General features: G+C 41.6%; 1 protein-coding gene across 3 annotated transcripts in view; it reads right to left on the reverse strand.

The window, feature by feature from the left end:
* Window positions 1-16,559, reverse strand: part of LOC122557439 (phospholipid-transporting ATPase IG-like) — a 164,945-nt gene extending 148,386 nt beyond the window's left edge. For all 3 annotated transcript variants that reach the window (XM_043705187.2, XM_043705184.2, XM_043705186.2), the window contains exon 1: window positions 16,433-16,559. In XM_043705187.2, the coding sequence (XP_043561122.2) occupies window positions 16,433-16,459 (27 nt within the window). In that variant the 5' untranslated portion in view covers window positions 16,460-16,559. The remainder of the gene's footprint in view (window positions 1-16,432) is intronic.
* Window positions 16,560-17,885: the final 1,326 nt, after the last annotated feature.

The following is a 17,885-nucleotide window of genomic DNA, read 5'->3' on the forward strand; positions in this document are numbered from 1 at the left end:
GTCATCCAAAACCTTGCTTTCATATTTTACCTCACATTTAAGTGCCAGCCACCTATCATCCCGCCCTTAATGTCTCAAAATTCAATATATTGCTTGCAGAGGCAGCCAGTTTAAGGTTAAGGTTATCTTTGTTTCAAATCTGGTATCACAATCAGACCAGATATGCACAATATGATCAATATAGCTCATTTTGCCCCCTTTAATTTTTCCAATTTTAAAAAACAAATCTTTAGTTTCAAATAAAATCAAACAAAAGCTTATTAAACTTTACCAAGTATAATTGGAGAGTGTTATTAGCACTGAATATCACTATGGATTTAAAAAACAACACTCCTGTCAATGAAAATAAGAATCAGTCCACTATCATTCTTATTTGCATATAGATACTTTACAAGGATGATGGGGGAGCAAATCTGAAATCAAAATTCAGCCGCTGCTATGGCTGGAGGTTGCTTGTAGAAAATACACTAATTATAACAGGTTTTAAGAGAAAGAGGCGGCTTGTGGCTCCTCACTAGTTCTATGGTAACAACACTCGCAGATTTTTGATGAAAATGATGAGGCACAGTTCTAATTCCGAAAGCCACTCTTGAAAAGAAAACACAATTGTGTCTCATAGCACCTAACAGGGGGGATTCCAATGGTGTATTACACAATCATTTTACAAATGGCTTAAGATGGCTGCCATTGTAACTTTGGATGGCTTATTGTCCCACAATGCAAAGTCAATTATGGTGGAATTTCTTTGAAATGACTGGGGTCCATCTAGGCATCTGTATCTTTTCCTCTCAAAAGCCTTGAATATTCATGATTTGGAGATGCCAGTGTTGGACTGGGGTGCACAAAGGTAAAAATCACAACACCAGGTTATAGCCCAACAAGTTTAATTGGAAGCATTAGCTTTCGGAGCGCCGCTCCTTCATCACAACTACCTGATGAAGGAGCGGTGCTCCAAAAGTTAGCGCTTCCAATTAAACCTTTTGGACTATAACCTGGTGTTGTATGATTTTTAACCTTGAATTTTCAGACAGTTAAGGAATGCATTGTATTGCTGAAAGGTAAGTAAAATTCTAAAGGTTTTCTTTTAAGATTAGGGTTGAAATAATACATCAATCTGTATTTCTGACTGAAGCAAATTACCAAAGGACAATCATATGACATCTGACAGTTTTAAGATGCTGTATTTATTTTAGAAAATCAGACTGATCATCTGCATAAAATACAGGCTATTACAACCTGGCATGTAACCTTCATTACCTCTTATCTCCTCCAGTCACAACTGTCCATCATAACTATACTTACCTAAATCTACAGTCTTGCACATCCCTCATTTCAATCACTCCACTTTGGTGGCTTACCTACAGCTGTCTAGAACCCTCTACCTCTGATTCTTGTAAAGCCTACCTCACTCCAAAGTTATGATCTGACCTACTGGCCCCTTTCATGGCTTAGCGTCAAGCTTTGTTTTATAGAGTATTCATGTGAAGCATCTTGGTATGTTTTCCTACACTGAAAGGCACTATACAAGTCTAAGAATAAAGTTACTTGCACTTTCACCTTTTAAAAGCATTCTCATGCTTAAGTAATGAAGACAGGAACAGGAAGTGGTCAGTTAGTCCATTCTGCCATTCAATAAGGTCACTGCTGAACCTTGATCTAAATTTCACAATCCTTTTTTTCCTGTATTACTTAGTATTAATTAGTAAAGATCCATTACTTGCAGATCGAAAGTTTGGAACAGATTTTCAAAACAGGTAAGGAAGTGCTGGTGTATACTGGTAATGTCATTGGATTAGTAATCCAAAAACACAGGCTAATGTTCTGGGAAAATGGGTTTTAATCATACCACAGAAGATTGTGAAATTTTAATTCAATAAAAAAAGTCTAATAAATAAAGTTTAACCACTATCGATTGGCAAAGACCTTGGGTTCATGAAATGCTCTTTAGGTAAAGAAATCTGCCATCCTTACTTGACCTGGCCTACATGTGACTTGAGGCTCTTAACAGGATGTGCATGTCTCTGGTTGGTCCAGCAGTTAATTGTCCGTTCTTAATTGCTTCAGGAGATAGTGACAAGCAGCCTTATTAAGCCATTGCAGGTAGATCCACAATGTAGTTAGGGAGGAATTTCTAGGGATCTGATCCAATGACAGGGACTAAATGTTATACATTTCCAAGTCAGGATGAAGAGTAGCTTAGGGAATTACATATGTCAAGGTGGTTTTCCTATGTATCTACTGCCCTTTTGAAATTGCACAGCTAATCACTCAGTTGTATAAAACCACTGCAAAGCCAAGGAGGAAAGAAACAGGAAGGAACTCCTGATATTGACCTCAGCACTAGGCACAACAATAGGAAGTGCAGTGCTGTTGATCTTTCTTGCCAGGACCTGGTTGACTCTTAACTGCCTTTTGTGCAATTAGGGATGGGCAATAAATCCTGGTGTAGGCAGTGATACCCTAATCCAATAATGAATAAGAAGAAAAAGACAAAGTAAATGTGATATTAAACAGTTAATTTGCTCCGCTGACCTTATGGATATTACTAACTGTGACAAAGATTTTGTATAAAAGGAAGGACTGTTTCCTTTGTTCAGAGACCTCCCCCCGGACAATCCTCACAAACATGGTGAGGAGTGTTCAGAGTTTCTTCAAAATCTTATTTTGTGCTTAATAAATTTGGTTGCTTGTTCACAGAAGTTCAGGTGTTGGAGTTGCATCAAGTACGTACGAACCTCTGAAAAGAGAACTTAACAGAAGGTAGTTGTAGTTGTTAAAAAGGTCAATCCTATCTACCCCAGAAAATCACTCCATGTGTTCTTCAGAATTATCAGGTCTGCGGTTCAACCACCTTCACCTCCTTCATCAATGCCTTTTCTCTATCAGAAAATGAGAAAAGAGACGGCTTGCTGATGGATGGCACAGAGTTTAGCACTATTTGCTACACCTCAGATACTGAATCATACTAAAATGCCCAACCTGGACATTATCCAGATTTAGGCTGAAAAGTGGCAGTAATATTTGTGCTACATAACGACCCTCTCCAACAAGAGAAAAATCTCACTATTGCCTCTTGATATTTAGCAACATTAGCATCACCAAATCCCTCAATATCAATATTCTAGGAGGTTACCATTGGCAAGAAATTGAATATATTCTGTGGCAACACAAAGATTCTGAATTCTGTGGCAAGCAATTCTCAACCCAATGACTGTCGACAATCTATAAAAGTGACAAATCAGGAGTGTGGTGGAATACTCTCCATTTGCTTGATTGTGCACTACTTCTAATAGCTAAGAAGCAGGACATGATCTAGGTCAAAAATCAAACAACTGGCACCTCATTCATTCCCGTTAACACAGTAGTAGCAGTGCTTAGCATCTGCAAACTACACTGCAAGAATTCACCAAGGCTCCTTAGACAGCACCTGCCAAACTAAACAACCGCTCTCATGTCCAGGGCAGAAGACACATGGGAAAACCACCAGCTGCAATTTACCCTCCAGGACACAAGCCATTCTGACCTTGAATTATAATCAACATCCTTCACTACTCCAGGGTTAAAATCTGGGAGCACCCTTTTTACCACCACTTTGGGTGTCCCAAAATAGCATAAAGCAGCAGTTCCCTACCACATTAGGCATAGGCAATGAACAGTGGCCTAGTCAGCAATATCCTCATCCAATGGATATTTTTGAAATAAATTGCTCAAACAGCCTTTTGCTGTTTGAAATAAATTGCTCCAGTTATTCTATACTGGAGTAAATTCAATGTCTTGCATATAAGATCAGGGAACAAGGCACAGAAGGACCTTATCCTAAAATTTAGCTCCAATGCTTGGTAACTTTGCATGCATGAAATCAATGATATACAAAGTAGACAGCAGCCCAGGAGCTGAAATCTGCACCACTTCACTGTTCTGATCAGGTTTACCAGATACATACTCATACAGTGAGTGGGTTGATTGTACTGAGTTCAGAGTTTTTTACTTTACTGTACCATCAGATTAAAAAGGACAGGATTCACAAACAAAGCATGAAAAAGGCAACAAAAATCATACATCTACCTTCCTGTGACTTATAATGCAGTTCTTTCCAGTATGATGGGGATTCAGTCCAACTGGTTGATCAATTACATTGATGCTCCCCATCTAACATGTGAAGAAAGAGGTTCCCTAGCATCTGCCTTGGACAAACTTAAAAAAAAGGTGCCAGCAAGTTAAGATCAAATGGACCTTTGGGTGTCACAGGAAGTCTTGTCACAACAGGTCAAAATATTTGCAACTGAATGCGCTCCAGTGTTTGAATGTTTATAACACTGGTGAATGCCCAAGTGTGGTTTATTAAGAAAGAAATGTTGACGCAGCATTAGATATCAAAGTTTAAAATCCAGTTCAAGTGACAGGCAAAATCCAACTTGCTAGAATGAATGTCAAACGTTAAACATAATATCAGTAAAATTATGAGTGAAGAATCTTCAAAAAAAAAGGTAGCACCCATATTGGAGATCAAACCAGCCTGTGGTTTTGTTGCTGACTTTACCATAAACTGGCATCTTTCCAAAGAAATTAATAGAACAGCTGTTAATTTAATGAGACTGTTGAGAATACTTAGCCTCAAGCGACCTCTAGATTTACTTAGAACACTTTGCTACAGAGCACCTGAACAAGAAACTAACCTTAATGGGCAAGGCCAGGTCAGGTCAGCATTTCAACATCACAAGCATGCATCCTGCTGTCTGTAATCAAAACAGAGGAGCTGGTGGTATTGCCCTCAGGTGTATAGGTGTACATGGTTACCAGTGTTATTTTGGTACTGCTCAGAGACATTGCATGAAGCAAGTCCTAATTTGTGAAAATGAGCAGCAGGCTGTTTTTTTGTTTTGCACAGTGGCAATGTAGACTGAGTCACTGTTCAGCTCTCGCACAATTTCAAATCCATACTTAACTCAGTATAAAACTAATTCTCAATTTGAAAACAAACAAAGAGGATGAGTGTGTGTATAGAGTATAAGCAAGAGTTCGGAGTGCTAAATTCTGAGATTTGTGAAACAAGAGGTTCAGCGGAGCATGACTCAGATCAAATAACAATGGGGTGTTGGGGGCAAGCATAAGGATTAACAAGGTGGCAAAGCATTCATTATGTAGAGCCATTTAACAGGATGAGATAGCATTCAGTATGCAATGTCAGTTAATAAAGGTGAAAAGTATTCATTATGTGAAGCCAGTTATTCATGGTGTAACAGCAGATGGCTTAATCATTACTAATGACCCTCGCTAATTATAATGGCCACCCAATCAATACATATGTTGCCTTATCTGGATACTCCTCCCTATACAATGACTATATAGTTCATTGAGAAACTGCTGTTCCAGAGAAGACCGTGAACTTATGCCTCTGTGCATATGGGTGATCGTTCTCTCTCCCTCCAGGGACGGAATAAAGATGAAGGAGGTGAAACTACTGTGTCTCAGCTTGTTGCATCAACGGGATGATAACATCTATATCTTCATAGAGAATGTGGTCTACTAAAGGACAATTCTAGAGTTCTCTCCAAATCCACACTGGCTCTTAAAATTAAAAAAAAAGAGTCAAATTTTTAGAGGGTTAAAAAAAAAATCAAAATAAACTGCTGCAATTGAGTTCATATTAGTTTACATATACAATCTTGTAATGGAAAGCAAAAAAAAAAAACAACCTGCAAGATAAATCCAATGCAGTCAAATATGGGAGATGACTGAACTAGAACAGATGTTTAAACAGCTCCTGCATTTAAAGCTGACAAGCTATTTACTGTCACGTAATTTGCAATTTTTTTTTGGCTTACCAACTTGCATGGAATGTATGCCTGGAATGCATGAATTGTCCACAAACAAAACTGCTACAAGATTCAATGTGGATAAGTGTAAATTGATGGAGGAGTTGAACAAGAAAAAAAACAAGGCAAGGAAATACATAGTCTACAGTAGAACCCTGGGAAGCACTGAGGATCAAAGGGGTCTTAAAATGCATGTCTACTGGACCCTTAAGAATTTGAGGCAGTTAAATGAAGTGGTTATGGCAATATAGTGGACATTTGCCTTTATGAGCCAAAAGAGTTTAAAAGCAAGGAGGGAATGCTGAAACTGTATAAAAATGTTGGTTAGGCCATTGCTGGAGTATAGTGAGCAGAGAACCGACATTAAGAGGATGGGTGTGCCTGTACTGGACAGGGTACACATGAAATTTACCAGGATGTTGCCTGGACTTGAAAGCTACGAAGAGATTTTTGAATAGACCATGGTTGTTTTCCTGAGAGCAGAGGACACGGAGGGAGGCATGATTGAGATGTGCATAATTGTGAAGGGCACAGATATGGTACACAGGAAGTAACATTTCTCCTTGGTTATTGATCCCACCAGCAAGAAGCATAGATTCAAGCGAAGGGGCAGGAGGTTTACATTACATTACACGAGGAAAAAACTTTCACACAAGATATGGATCTGAAACTCACTACCTGTAAGGGTGAATCAAAGGAGGAAAAACACTAACTTTTTATTTCCTGCATTGCCTTGGATGTTCTGGTAGGGACAACAAACCCCGAGTTAGCAGTGTCAACTGCATGAAGACAAAGCTGGGAGGCTCAGCTGCGAAAGTGAAAGCTCAACTTTGTAACATGTCAAAAGGGTCGCAAGGAAACCATGGACACAGATTAACCTGACTGAAAAGCACTGGTTGGATAAAATTAGGCAGACTGGTTATGAAATCAGAAACTACTTCCTCAGAATACATTAGGGAACAGAGGACAGAAAAATAGATTTCTGAATTTTCTAACAGCACAGTCACAATTTATTCATGGCTGTCTTTGTCTCAACTATTCTTCAAACCTCACCAAGATACAAGAATTCACAGTGCCCAAGTCACATTTCATTTACAACTCCAAATGGATAGTAGTCAACTGTAGTAGGATTACAGCTAATACCAAACTTGACATGTCCATATTTCCATTCAAACTAAAATGGTACGGTTCCATTCAACAGCAAAATCAGTACCGAGCCAAGGATGCCTTTACTGGTCTATTGAGGATAACTATCTAACTCAGTACAAGACCCAGGGATCAAATTTGGTTTGCACATAGGATTGCACATTCCTTAAGTCTATGTTTTTTTTATCCCCCTCTATTTACAAGTAGAAACAGCTTTACTCAGACTCATTAGAGTAGACAATCATTTTGAAAACCTCACTCAGATCGCCTCTCAGCTCATTTCCCTCTATGGAGAAAAATCCCAAATTCTTTTGCTACTGTCATTGAGAAACTTCATACTTGGAACCATTCCTTTTCCACTCTCTCAAATACATCTGCACCTTTCCTATAATGTGGCACTCAACTGTACACAACATTACAGCTGAGGTCTAAAAAAAAAAGTGTCTCGTACAAGTTCAACATCACCTCATTGCTCTTGCACTCTACACCCCTGAAATGAAGCTGACACTATGGTATATTAAATTTTCTCGACCATCTTCAATGATCCATGTGCAAATACCCTCTGTCCTTCTCCAGCACCTCTTATAGAATTTCACCCCATTTACATTGTGTTCCTCTAACCAGAAAAAAAAGTACCTCACCTCATATTTCCGTGCATTGAACTTCATCTGTCATCTATCCACCCACTCCACCAACTTGACAATATACCACAAGTTCTTACAAACCTTCAAGCCCAAAAACTATCCACTGACCATTATTAAGTTTCCTATCATTCAGCAATTTTGTATTCACATGGTCACTGTCTGTTTTAACCTAAACTTTCCTCAAGTCTGTTTGTGATTCGTACTGACCTACTCTGGTTTGACTTTAAAGTTAATAATTAAATGACTTAATTACGAACCAATGGAACCTTCAACCTTCTAGTCTTTAGACACCTTTAATCACTTTTTTCTGGTACATTAATATTTGTAATGGCACAACTTCCTGTTTTCACGACAAATTTAAAAATTTCTTCATGTTTATGATTTCCCCACCTTCCTCAACTGATTTCCATTTTTGAGATGCTCATTTCAAACTTCCATAACTGTCTCAACAGCAATTCCTCATCTGTTTCCTGCAAAAATTATGTCCCAAATTTTGCCATCTGCAGCAATAGAAGAGATGCATTGGAACCTTGCATACCAGTGATTCTGGTATAGCTTTCTTTTACTAATGTTACCCACCAGCATGGTAAACAGAACTCCATGTATCCATTTTACACACTTCTGATCTCACCAATACCTTCTCTTATAAAGTCACAACAAAAATTCCTTTTCTCTGCATCTACCACCCCACTGGCCTCTTCACCTGCCATTTCCACCAGATTCAGCATGAAACCAAACAGGATTAGTCATTTGCTCATGTCTAAGCATTCCAGAGACTGTGCTGTCCTTGACAACCTATCCCACTTCTCACTTGCCTTTGATATTCCCCTTGCCCCAAAAGTTCTTCCGTGAAAATGCAGGGGATGTTAAACGTTGCCCTTTCACCTCTGTTCTTGCTCTTCAAAAAGCTCAAATACTTCCAAGTGAAACAGTGAAGTACCGACACCTTCTCTAATTTAATATACTGCATTCACTGATTATATGGCCATCTTTACACAGAGACCAAATGTAGACTAAGCCAGCTCTGTGGAACAAATTTCTTCTGACTCTAAGTACAAACTTTCAAGTTAGTTGTCATTTAAATTCTTTATCTTACTCCCACTTTACCTTTTCGTCCATGGCCTGTTAATGTTCCAGTGAAGCTCACTGCTAGTTTATGTATCTTTCAACTCAGCACTGTAAACCTGAGCTCAACCACTTCAGTTCAGAACCTCTGTTCCATTTGTTTCCTTAGTTTTGCCAGGTTGATCTTGTCTTTTCTTCATCTCCTCGTTTCATTTGGCTTTTAATATGCATTCTGTGACTTACTTGGACACAACCTTTGTCTCTTCTCAAAATCCATCACCAGTCTTTTTGACTATTGCGTCACAAAACCTTTTGTTATTTAATCTCTCCTATCCTTCACCCTATCACAGATCTCTTGTCTTTCCTGTCTCCCTTCCCCCAAAACCTCCAACACCTCTATTTTTCTGTCAGTTCTGATGAAAGGTCATTGACTGGAAACATTCAGATTTTATCCACAAATGCTGCTTGAACTGGAGTTCGCTTACCTTTTTTGCTCTAATATTACTACTTTAAAAAGTGTTAATATAAAAATACAGTCTAATTAACAGATGCATGCAATTGTAAACTTTAAAAAGGTTGCTAAACATTTGATGAGCTCAAACTCTCGAATAAATAGGATATGACCTTACTCATATGAAAAGGGAAAAGCAGATTCCAGGTAAAGGGCAGAAACTATACTTTTTTCTACTGCTTGATTCATAATGAAATGCCCAGACAAACCACAGTTATTAATCATTAAAACTAAAATAATTTAACTTTTAATGCCTTTGATTTGTGAGCACCCTTTTGTCTTAACATATCTGACTGTTTGTTAGAAAGGTCACTATCCAATAATAGCTTCATTTAGTGGAGAATGAAGCTTTACGAAGTACCTCTATAGGATCGATCAAGGCAGTCAGAGTGCCCAAGTAGTGCAAACAGATAGTGGCAACCCAACAATATTTCAGTACAGCAATACAAAGTAACTTTATTGGCTGGTGGCTATGCATTATCAACTGACATCATTTCTACTGGACGCTTCAAAGACATTCATTGCACATCAATACATAAATGCAGCACTAACAAGTTATAATGAACATGGTCTAAAAAAGTAGCTACAATAGGTTCTCAGACATTGATAAACCAACCTTTCACTTTGGTAAAGCAATACAGGAAATTGCTGAAGATCTACCATGGTAGGACTGATATCTAACAGAGCTGAAAATGTGTTGCTGGAAAAGCATAGCAGGTCAGGCAGCATCCAAGGAACAAGAGAATCGACGTTTCAGGCATAAGCCCATCTTCAGGAATGAGGAAAGTGTGTCCAGCAGGCTAAGACAAAAGGTAGGGAGGAGGGACTTGGGGGAGGGGCATTGGAAATGCGATAGGTGGAAAGAGGTCAAGGTGAGGGTGATAGGCCGGAGTGGGGTGGGGGCGGAGAGGTCAGGAAGAAGATTGCAGGTTAGGAAGGCAGTTCGAAGGATTTGACGGAGACAAGGTGGGGGGGGAGAGGGGGGGGAAGAGGGGAAATGAGGAAACTGGAGAAATCGGAGTTCATCCCTTGTGGTTGGAGGGTTCCTAGGCGGAAGATGATGCGCTTTTCCTCCAGCTGTCATGTTGCCATGGTCTGGCAATGGAGGAGTCAAAGGACCTGCATGTCCTTGGTGGAGTGGGAGGGGGAGTTGAAGTGTTGAGCCACGGGGTGGTTGGGTTGGTTGGTCCGGGTGTCCCAGAGGTGTTCTCTGAAACGTTCCGCAAGTAGGCGGTCTGTCTCCCCAATATAGAGGCGGCCACATCGGGTGCTGCGGATGGAGTAAATGATGTGTGTGGAGGTGCAGGTGAATTTGTGGTGGATATGGAAGGATCCCTTGGGGCCTTGGAGGGAAGTAAGTGGGGAGGTGTGGGCGCAAGTTTTGCATTTCTTGTGATTGCAGGGGAAGGTGCCGGGAGTGGAGGTTGGGTTGGTGGGGGGTGTGGACTTGACGAGGGAGTCACGGAGGGAGTGGTCTTTTCGGACGCTGATAGGGGAGGGGAGGGAAATATATCCCTGGTGGTAGGGTCCGTTTGGAGGTGGCGGAAATGACAGATGATACGCTGTACATGAAGGTTGGTGGGGTGGTAGGTGAGGACCAGTGGGGTTCTGTCCTGGTGGCGGTTGGAGGGGCGGTGCTCAAGGGCGGAGGAGCAGGAAGTGGAAGAGATGCGGTGGAGGGCATCGTCGACCACGTCTGGGGGGAAATTGCGGTCCTTGAAGAAGGAGGCCATTTGGGTTGTATGGATTTGGAACTGCTCCTCCTGGGAGCAGATGCGGCAGAGACAAAGGAATTGGGAATATGGGATGGCGTTTTTACAGGGGGCAGGGTGGGAGAAGGTGTAGTCTAAGTAGCTGTGGGAGTCGGTCGGTTTGTAGTAGATGTCAGTGTTGATTCAGTCGCCCGAGATAGAAATGGAAAAGTCTAGGAAGGGGAGGGAGGAGTCTGAGACGGTCCAGGTGAATTGGAGGTCGGGGTGGAAGGTGTTGGTAAAGTGGATGAACTGTTCAGCCTCCTCGTGGGAGCACGAGGCAGCGCCGATACAGTCATCGATGTAGCAGAAGAAAAGGTGGGGGGTGGTGCCAGTGTAGCTGCGGAAGATGGACTGTTCTACATATCCTACGAAGAGGCAGGCATAGCTGGGGCCCATGCGGGTGCCCATGGCTACTCCTTTGGTTTGGAGGAAGTGGGAGGATTGGAAAGAAAAGTTGTTCAGGGTGAGGACCAGTTCAGTCAGTCAAAGGAGGGTGCCAGTGGAAGGGTGCTGGTTGGTACGGCAGGAAAGGAAGAAGCGGAGGGCTTTGAGTCCTTCGTGATGGGGGATGGAGGTGTACAGGGACTGGATGTCCATGGTGAAGATAAGGCGTTGGGGACTGGGGAAGTGAAAAATCATGGAGGAGGTGGAGGGAGTGGGTGGTGTCCCGAACGTAGGTGGGATGTTCTTGGACTAAGGGGGACAGGACCATGTCGAGGTATGCAGAGGTGAGTTCGGTGGGGCAGGAGCAGGCTGAGACAATGGGTCGGCCCTCCTGTTCCTTGGATGCTGCCTGACCTGCTGCGCTTTTCCAGCAACACATTTTCAGCTCTGATCTCCAGCATCTGCGGTCCTCACTTTCTCCCTGATATCTAACAGAGTCAGAATACAGGAAGGAGTTAGATGGCTTGATGGAGTGTAATGAGAACAACTTCTCAATATCAGCAAAACTAAAGTGATCATCGATTTCAGAAAGAAAAAGCAAAACATGCCCCCCATCTCCATCAACGGAACGGAGGTTGAGAAGGTGGAGAGCATAATGTTCCTCAGAATGACAATAACTGACAACCAGTCCTGGGCATCTCACGCAGATGCGATGGTCAAGAAGGCACATCAACACTTCTTCCGGAGGCAGCTCAGGAAATTTGGTATATCCACATGGACCCTCATCAACTTTTACTGAAGCACCATTGAAAGCACACCGTCCAGGTACATAATGGCCTGGTATGGCAACAGCTCTGCCCAAGACTAACATCGACAGAAGGTTGTGTGCACAGCCCAGACCATCACGGAAGCCAACCTTCCATGCATGGACTCCATTTACAAGAATCACTGCCACCAAAGACTCATCCTACCCCCAAAACACTCACTTACAGCCTCTTCCATCAGGCAGAAGATACAGAAGCTCGAACACATGCACCAGCAGGTTCAGGAACAGCTTCTGCCCAGCTGCTATTAGACTGATGAATGGACTCTCTAAATTCAAATAATGCTGATCTTGTTAATGACTATCTTGCCTAGGGCATGCCTTGTGCAATGTGACTTGTATACTTTTATGTTTTCTTGTTTCACCCTATGATCTGTACATCCTCGCTTACTCTGGTCTGCCTGTACTGCTCGTAAACAAAGCTTTTCATTGCCATGTGTACCTAAATACAATAAAATCAAATCAGAAGCAGGTCAATCCTCAAACCTGCTCTGCCAATTTATTAGATCATACCATTTTCCCCATATTATCCCATATTTTTCCATCTTTCATACTCAAACCCATTGACCTCTGACTTAAAACACATATAATGACTGAATTTCCACAGCCCGGCGGGGAAGAGAATGCCAAAAAGTTTTAATTCCATCTGAGTGAGGAAATTGCTCATCTCAATCCTAAAACGGCTTTTTCTAAGACTGCACCCCCTAGTCTGAGACACCCCCCAGGTATTGGAAATATCCGTTGGAAGTCTGTAAGAATTTTGGTTATTTAAAAAAAAAATCTTTAAATTTTTCAAAACTCTAGAAAATATAGACCCCAGTCTTTTGAAAAGCCAATCCCACCACCTCAAGAATTAGTTTGGTCAATGTCTATTGCACTACTTCTATGACAATTATATTCTTTGTAGACCAAAACACCACAAATGCAACAAGAGATGGTCATTTTTATTGTCAAATCCTCATGATAAAGGCAAACATACCAAATGCCTTCTTCATTGCTTGCTCAAAGAAGCACATTCACATTACTACAGGCATCAAAACGTTCTTATCTCACCATTTAGTACTCCATATCTTTGTTCATCCCAAGTGAATAACTTTATAATTGCCAGTATATTCCACTAGTCTTGTTCTTGCCCATTCACTTAGTCTATGCAAATCTTCTTGAAGCTTCTATATATCCTCCTCACATTTCCAATTAGTATTACCAAACTTGAAACTATTACGTGGCAACCCACATCCAAATCGTTAATAAAGTACCAAACTAGTCACAGATTACCAATTCAAGAATTACCAATTTATTCCTTGTTTCTATTCTTAACCAAATTCCTAAACTTATGTACTCTAACTTGCTTCGAACTAGAGATTTTATCAAAAGTCTTCTGAAAATCTAAAAAAAGTACCAAATCCACAAATGCCCTGTCATTCTGCTAATTAAGTCCTTTTTAAAAACAGCACCAAGGTTCTCAAACACAACATATTAAAACATATGTTGAGTCCACCCACCCAATTAGTCTAGATGAATATTTTTCTGACAATTTATTTGATGCCACCTATTAGGTCCTTTTTGGTGCAAACAGAACGTACCTGGTTCAACTCAACAAAATAGGTGATAGACACTCACTGGTTAATTTTGTCAGGTGACACACTGACCAAGCAGGGTCAACTCGCCTAGTTTCAAGTTTAACGCCTTGTAGTTAATTATCAAAGAACATAATGGGTGAATCCTCTATGGCAACACCTCCAAAGTCGAGTTGGAAAAGCAAAGCAGGTCAGGCAGCATCCAAGGTGCAGGAGAATCAACATTTCAGGCATAAGCCCTTCATCAGGAATAGGACCTCTAGAGTCCACTTGCCAACAACTGACAGCATAAATGTTTGCGTATCCCTTGTTCTTACAAAATGTCCTGATGAGTGCAAAATGGAAAGCTTTCACAAACTTTCTGCCTTTTTCAGCAATACTCAAAAGGGTTAATGTTTAAAAATTTAGCAGCACTCTGACCAATTTCCCATCAAAAATATTACAACACACTATCAAACTTTCATTAGATGGTTCAATTCCCACCTCAGGTGACCGTGTGGAGTTTGCACATTCTCCCCATGTCTGCGTGGGTTTCCTCCGGGTGCTCCGGTTTCCTCCCATGGTCCAAAAAAAAAAGTGCAGGTTAGGTGAATTGGCCAAGCTAAAGTGCCCGTAGTGTTAGGTGAAGGGGTTAATGTAGGAGAGTCGGTTGCGCTTCAGCCGGTTGGTGTGGACTTGTTGGGCCGAAGGGCCTGTTTCCACATTGTAACTAATCTAATCTAATATTTTCACAGTAAATGGAAATCTTGTGAAATGTCCTATTAGCAATTTTTTTAAAGTTTGATCAATTTTGGTCAGATGGGTGTAATGCAGTTATTAAATTTAAGCAAGCACTATATTTAAAAATACTTGCAATCTTTGTGGTTTAAAGAGTTTAAACATAGATTAATTGTGACTTGTTCTGCCAAATATAACAAAATACTCAGACTGTACTTTTAACATCTAAAAGTCAGTCCCCATTTTAGCCAACTACATGTCCACGAGGACATCATAGATGTATATATTGTATTCCATAAAGGTCGACACAAAATCATCCCATTACATGTATTACATGGCTCTAATTAAAGAACTGATACAGTTTGAAATGACTCCAAAACACTCAAGTTCCAAAACATGCTCACAAATTAATCACCATGCAATCTTGAGTGAGGGGTTAAACACGAATGGCTTTAATGTCATGCTATATTTGCTTGAAAATATTTGACAACTGGTTATACAGCAATTTTATAGACTTTAAGACAGTGAGCTCAGGAATTTGCCACAGCATCTCAAAATGTAGAAAACCTCTGTTAGGTTTCCTACTCACTATCCACTGATCCTGACTAGAAAGGACCTGCAGCTTTTGGAGAAGAATATACTCAATTTGAACAACCAAGTCATCAACAGACATGTTCACATTGAAAGTGGTCAGTTCATCAAATGTTGCATTGGAGAGTGGCTGACACTCCCACACAAACTACATTGCAGCACAAGCCAGTGACTGAAAGAAAACCAAATACTTTAAATTTGTACAGGGAGCATTTTCTATTTTTTAATACGTACAATGGTAACTCTACCAGGGTGACGGATGGAAAAAAAATCGCCACATCCCACATAGTTCCTCACAGTTTTTTTGGGGGGGGGGGGGCGAAGAATCACGATTCACATTGAAACCTCCCAATGCTAATACAGATTGTGAATGAATTACTAAAATTCAACCTGCAGTCTCCAATTCCCTATCCTCAAAGATGGTACTGCTTATGAAAACAAAACGGATGCAGTCTCATTATTTAGTTCATATTCAACATACCGGCGTTTAAAGCCTGCGCCCCATAAAATTGACCAAAGAATCGAAAAGATGTTGCTAATTTTAGGTGCGGTGTTTTAATAATTGCAGTCACTAGTAAAAACATCTTCTGTATAGCTCACTGGAGAACTGTCTATTCTAACTATAGATCAGCTAGCTTAGAACATTGCAGCCCATTTTACAAATTATACTGGAAATGTTTACAAAACTGAGACAGCAAAAGTCAAGTCCCAAAGCGCAGACCACGAAGCTTCGAATGAAAATGTGTTAAATCGGCAAGAAAACTTATCGCAGCCTCTCGAAACGCAACGGAGCAGCAGTGAAGAAATTAGAAACTTGTTCAGACGCGATGTCGGCACATCAAACGTCCCATAAGATTTTACGCAGACAATTCCTCACCGAGGACTGCAGCAGGTTATCAATTAATCAATGCAACCTGCATATGAAAATGCAATACTTAAAACTTGCAAATAATCAAAATAAACATCGCAAGAATGCACCCTGACGTCTGCAGGAATTTTAAAAACACAAATGTCATAAACCAACGCGGACACATTGATTTCATATCTGCGATTAAAAGGTGGGAGAGAAAGGAGCAAAGAGAAGAAATGGGGGGGGGGGGGGGGGGGGAGAGAAGAGAAAAGCTCAAAGAAAAAAAAAAAGAGGACAACTTTGCAAGCGGAGTGGAGATGCACAAGAGGATGGCTGACGGGAGCTGCTGCGGTTTGCACGGGAACTTGCAGCGGGTGCTGTGGCTTGAGCTGCACGCAGCAACTCCAGGGGCAACGTTCGGAGGCGCCGCCGCGCGCTTCAGTCGCGGAGCCCAACCTCAGGGGGACCTCACGCACCCCTATGCCACCGCTGCCGGTAAGGAGTTAAACCTGAGCTCCCACACTCGCTACCTGGGAGAAGCGAAGGACACTCACCCATCGGTTAACTGCACAGCGAAACATTTCGCGCCGTCTCCCCCTCCTCTCTCCCTTCAGCCGCTGAATTCCGGCTTCGCCGCCGCGGCCTCTCGGCGCCCAAGCATCACAGCGGCGTTGGCTCGGTTTTTACCCCTAACCCACCCATCCCCCTCGCCTCCCATCCCCCTCAGGGCGCGCGGTTTCCGACAGTCTCCGAACGATTTCCCTTTTAACAATTCCCCACCCCTTCCCAAGGCGCCGCCTTCACTGTATATCTCTCCTCCTCTTCAGAGGTGGAGAGAATGCAGTCAACACAACTCAGCGGGAAGTCACCATCTCCACTGATTCTCCATCTGTTCCCTCTCCCGCCTACCAAACGCTCTCGCGCAACTGCCGTTACCCCGAACCGCCCTTTTTACCTTCACGCCACTACGCATGCACTTCCCCAATGAATCCTGGGAGCTGTAGTTCTTCGCCTGCAGTTGGAAACTCCAAATTACTCCCAGCCTTCAGTGCTGGATATTTAAAGGCACCATGTGTCCCTTTAGAACATAGAAGAATACAGCGCAGTACAGGCCCTTCGGCCCTCGATTTTGCGCCGATCCAAGCCCACCTAACCTACATTAGCCCACTGAGGTCCCCCTGAGGTTGGGCTCACACACAATACTGTAATTTTGGATTAGTGGTGCTGGAAGAGCACAGCAGTTCAGGCAGCATCCGAGGTGCAGCAAAATCGACGTTTCGGGCAAAAGCCCTTCATCAGGAATACTGTGACGCGGGAGTAATGTTCCTCCTTCTGAGTCAGTTTAGGGCAGGCAATGGACTTGTGGTATTGGCAGTGGACTGTTAAACCAGAGGCCTATCAATGTTCTGGGTACTGAGGATCAAATGTCACGATGGCAATTTGGATTTTAAAAAGAATTGGAATTAAAAGTCAAATGATGACCCATAAACTGTTATTGTTGAAATAAAATCTGGGTGACTAATGTCCTTTTAAGGAAACAAATTGTTGTCCTTATTTGTTTGGCCTACATGTAACTCCAGACCCACAGCAATGTGGTTGTTTCTTAACCGCCCTCTGCGCAATTAGTGATGGGGAATAATTGCTGACTTTCTCGTCCTGTGAATGAATTTTAAAGAGTCTCACCTGTTGCAGAAGTGTGTAATAACTTCACTGAAAGATGTTGATTGGTAAATATTTATATTTCCTTGCTTGAGTATTGTGCTTCCAAAGACTTGGATTCAAATCAGAACTGAAAGGGACAAAGGCAGGGTCATTAGTATATTCAAGGCTGAGATAGATTTTTAATCACTAAGGGAACCAAGGATTATGTTGAAAAGACAGCAAAGTGGAGTTGAAGAGTATCAGCTCAGCTGTGATCTCATTGGATGACAGAGAAAACCTGATGGACTAATTGGCCTATTTCTGTTGCTACATTTTACAAAATGTGATATGCAGATGCCAGTGTTG

This window comes from Chiloscyllium plagiosum, unplaced genomic scaffold (genome assembly GCF_037043375.1).
Source record: "Chiloscyllium plagiosum isolate Xiang-an unplaced genomic scaffold, Cpla_swu_hap1 HiC_scaffold_11, whole genome shotgun sequence".
In the NCBI taxonomy this organism is placed as follows: Eukaryota; Metazoa; Chordata; class Chondrichthyes; order Orectolobiformes; family Hemiscylliidae; genus Chiloscyllium; species Chiloscyllium plagiosum.